This window comes from Penaeus vannamei, chromosome 42, assembly GCF_042767895.1.
Source record: "Penaeus vannamei isolate JL-2024 chromosome 42, ASM4276789v1, whole genome shotgun sequence".
NCBI classification, from domain to species: Eukaryota; Metazoa; Arthropoda; class Malacostraca; order Decapoda; family Penaeidae; genus Penaeus; species Penaeus vannamei.
In genome coordinates this window covers 3,965,277-3,967,776 of record NC_091590.1, presented here as the reverse complement: position 1 = coordinate 3,967,776, position 2,500 = coordinate 3,965,277, and the positions used below count along the sequence as shown (strand labels likewise).

The window sequence follows — 2,500 nt, the reverse complement described above, 5'->3', positions numbered from 1 at the left end:
CACAACGTTCTCTGTGCCCTATTTAAACACTTCCTATCAAGGTCTTGCTTCCTATTACCATTTGAGCGCGAAGTTTAAATCCGCGATCGAGAATGTAAACATTGAGGATGGCAGACGACGCTGGTCACTCGCTGGTCGCTGTTTTTGCTCTATTTTTTAGCCTCTGCAATGGAGGAGAGAAGGTGGAGGACCTCGGAGAGATTGGGGACTTGACGATGGCTTGGAGGATGAGAGGAAATCAGTGGTTTTGGGAGGGTGGAGGGGAATGAGGGTGAGAATTTAGCCCTGGAGGATGAGCAAAGTTTTTCAGAGAAGATGCTTGGATTAAAGATCTTTTATGCCACGTATTTTCTAGGCAAGAAACCAACACGAGGAAAACCGTAACACCTGATGGAAGATCAGTTCTTTCACTTCGCCATTATTAACTGGTCAGATTTGGGTAAATAAGGTTTCATTTTGTACAATTTATTTCTTCCTACTTGGCATTCCCTTGTCCTATATACCCCAGTTTAAATAGCCAGAAGCTCTACCCCCAGGCCCCACCTGTTCTTCGTTATTGACATTATTTCTTGCTTGTGCAGTTTATTACATGTGTCGTTGTTGTTTTTTTTTTTTCCTTTCTTTGAGGTATTGTCCTTTGATGGTCATTATGTAAATTATATCCAAAGATTAGGTTTCCAAGAATCTTCTTTTATTCAAATCAAGGTCATGGTATAAGTTAAAGAGAGCAGCACTTGGAGATAGAGGGAAATGGACAATACCATCTTATAGAGCGTAAGAAATAGAATAATAATCAACATAGTTTAAGTGGCCAGGCCTCATATTTACCGGCAAGTGATGAAAATGTCTACTGCATATCACCACTCAGAGACTAAAGGCCACAACCCCCTCACACAGTTCTTAATGTCCGTTTTCTCTAGGTTGGCAGGAAGTGCTAATAAATGTGGGATACAGGGGGCTTTCTCCCCTGTGTAGGGAATAAATGGAATGTTGGAAAGGTTAGCTCTGGATGGTGTGTCATTCTCGGTAACAGTTACCATATTTTGATAAATCAACAGAAACTTTTATGTTTGTATTTTTTGTAATATCAACACCAAAGGTTTACCTTTGCCTTTTTTGGACACACACTAATACATGGACGTCAAACTCGTGGCCCACGAGCAAAATTGGCCATCAGGAAGTTTTATTAGTTTGTGAAATTGTGGACACCATGATGAAACATAATGTCATTTACATTTTGTTACCATTAGTGTTACCATTTAAAGTCTAATATGCAAAAAGAAAATAATCTATAGGTAAGTTTTAATTCCTGATCTGTCATCAAGATGATGGCTGAAATGAAAAGTGGCCCATGAAGGGTTCTGAGTTTGACACCCCTGCACTAATCTCTACAAATTTGTAGAAAGTACAAGATATACAAGAAGGATGTACAGAGGAAATGAAAAGTTTCTCTTGTGTATTAGGCTCTTAGGAATGAGCGAATAAATTTGCTAGCAACATTAGAACCTGTGTGTGTGTGTGTGTGCTTGCGTGTGTATGTGCGTGTGTGTGTGCGTGCATGTGTATGTGTGTGTGTATACGTGCATGTGTGCGTGTGTCTATGTGTGTGTGTGTGTGTGTATGTGTGTGTATATGTGTGTGTGTACCTGCTTGCATACGTATTTTATTGGATTGAAATTATGTAGATAGAATTCTTCCATTCAGGATGTGACTGTGACATACTCTCCTGGTAGCAAGGAAATCGACAAAGAAAGCGAAGTTATCTCAGTGAAATTATTTTTATTTTATTGATGATTGTATTGTATAAAGAGAAGTGGAATGAAGGAGAGAGAGAAAGAGGAAATGATATAGAAAGAGGGAAATGAGAGAGAGAGATAAAGGGGAATATGAGAGAGAGAGACAGACAGACAGACAGACAGACAGAGGCAGAGAAAGAGGAAAAGAGATAGAAAGAAGAAAATGAGAGATAAAAAGAGGAATGAGAGATAAAAAGAGGAAATAAGAGAGAGAAAGAGTCTTTGCCAGCCTTTGAAGCAAATCTTATTCATGCCGTGTTTTGTTACAGGTACCCAAAGTAGGTCCTCCTCGCAAATGCCCAGCGGCCATAGGACCTGCCCAATGGAACCCCCTCCTTCAAAGGTCTACAGTGGCATCAAGAACAGGATACAGCCTCTATCTAAGGTGGGTGTCTCAAAAGATTTTTTTATTATTGTTGTTATTATTATTATTTATTATTATTATTGTTATTATTATTATTTATTATTATTATTATTATTATCATTATTATTGTTATTATCATTATTATTTGATTGATGCGTTTCTTCATAATTATTTAAATTTAACCATGTTATCTTTAGCTTCATGACAGATTAATTCAAATTACATTGAAATAGCAGCACAGGCAAATTAGTAGAAGTTGAAATGTAAAGAGACAAGATTCATTTGATTCACTTTAATCCTTTGAATCCATGTTCCCAAAAAAAGAACCTCGGAGTTCATG

General features: G+C 37.8%; 1 protein-coding gene across 5 annotated transcripts in view; it reads left to right on the top strand.

Annotated features, from left to right (window-relative positions):
- Positions 1 to 2,500, top strand: part of LOC113820472 (uncharacterized) — a 6,373-nt gene that overhangs the window by 550 nt on the left and 3,323 nt on the right. Inside the window, exons 1-3 of one of the 5 annotated variants that reach the window (XR_011398357.1) lie at positions 1 to 182; positions 356 to 428; positions 2,066 to 2,181. The exon at positions 1 to 182 is cut by the window's left edge and continues 155 nt beyond it. Coding sequence is in view for 2 of the 5 variants with exons in the window: in XM_070118535.1 (XP_069974636.1) it covers positions 391 to 439; positions 2,066 to 2,181 (165 nt within the window). In the remaining 3 variants the exon portion in view is untranslated. Of the gene's footprint in view, positions 440 to 2,065; positions 2,182 to 2,500 lie in introns of all 5 variants that reach the window. The other 4 variants (XM_070118535.1, XR_011398355.1, XR_011398356.1 and 1 more) reach the window with 4 other exon arrangements.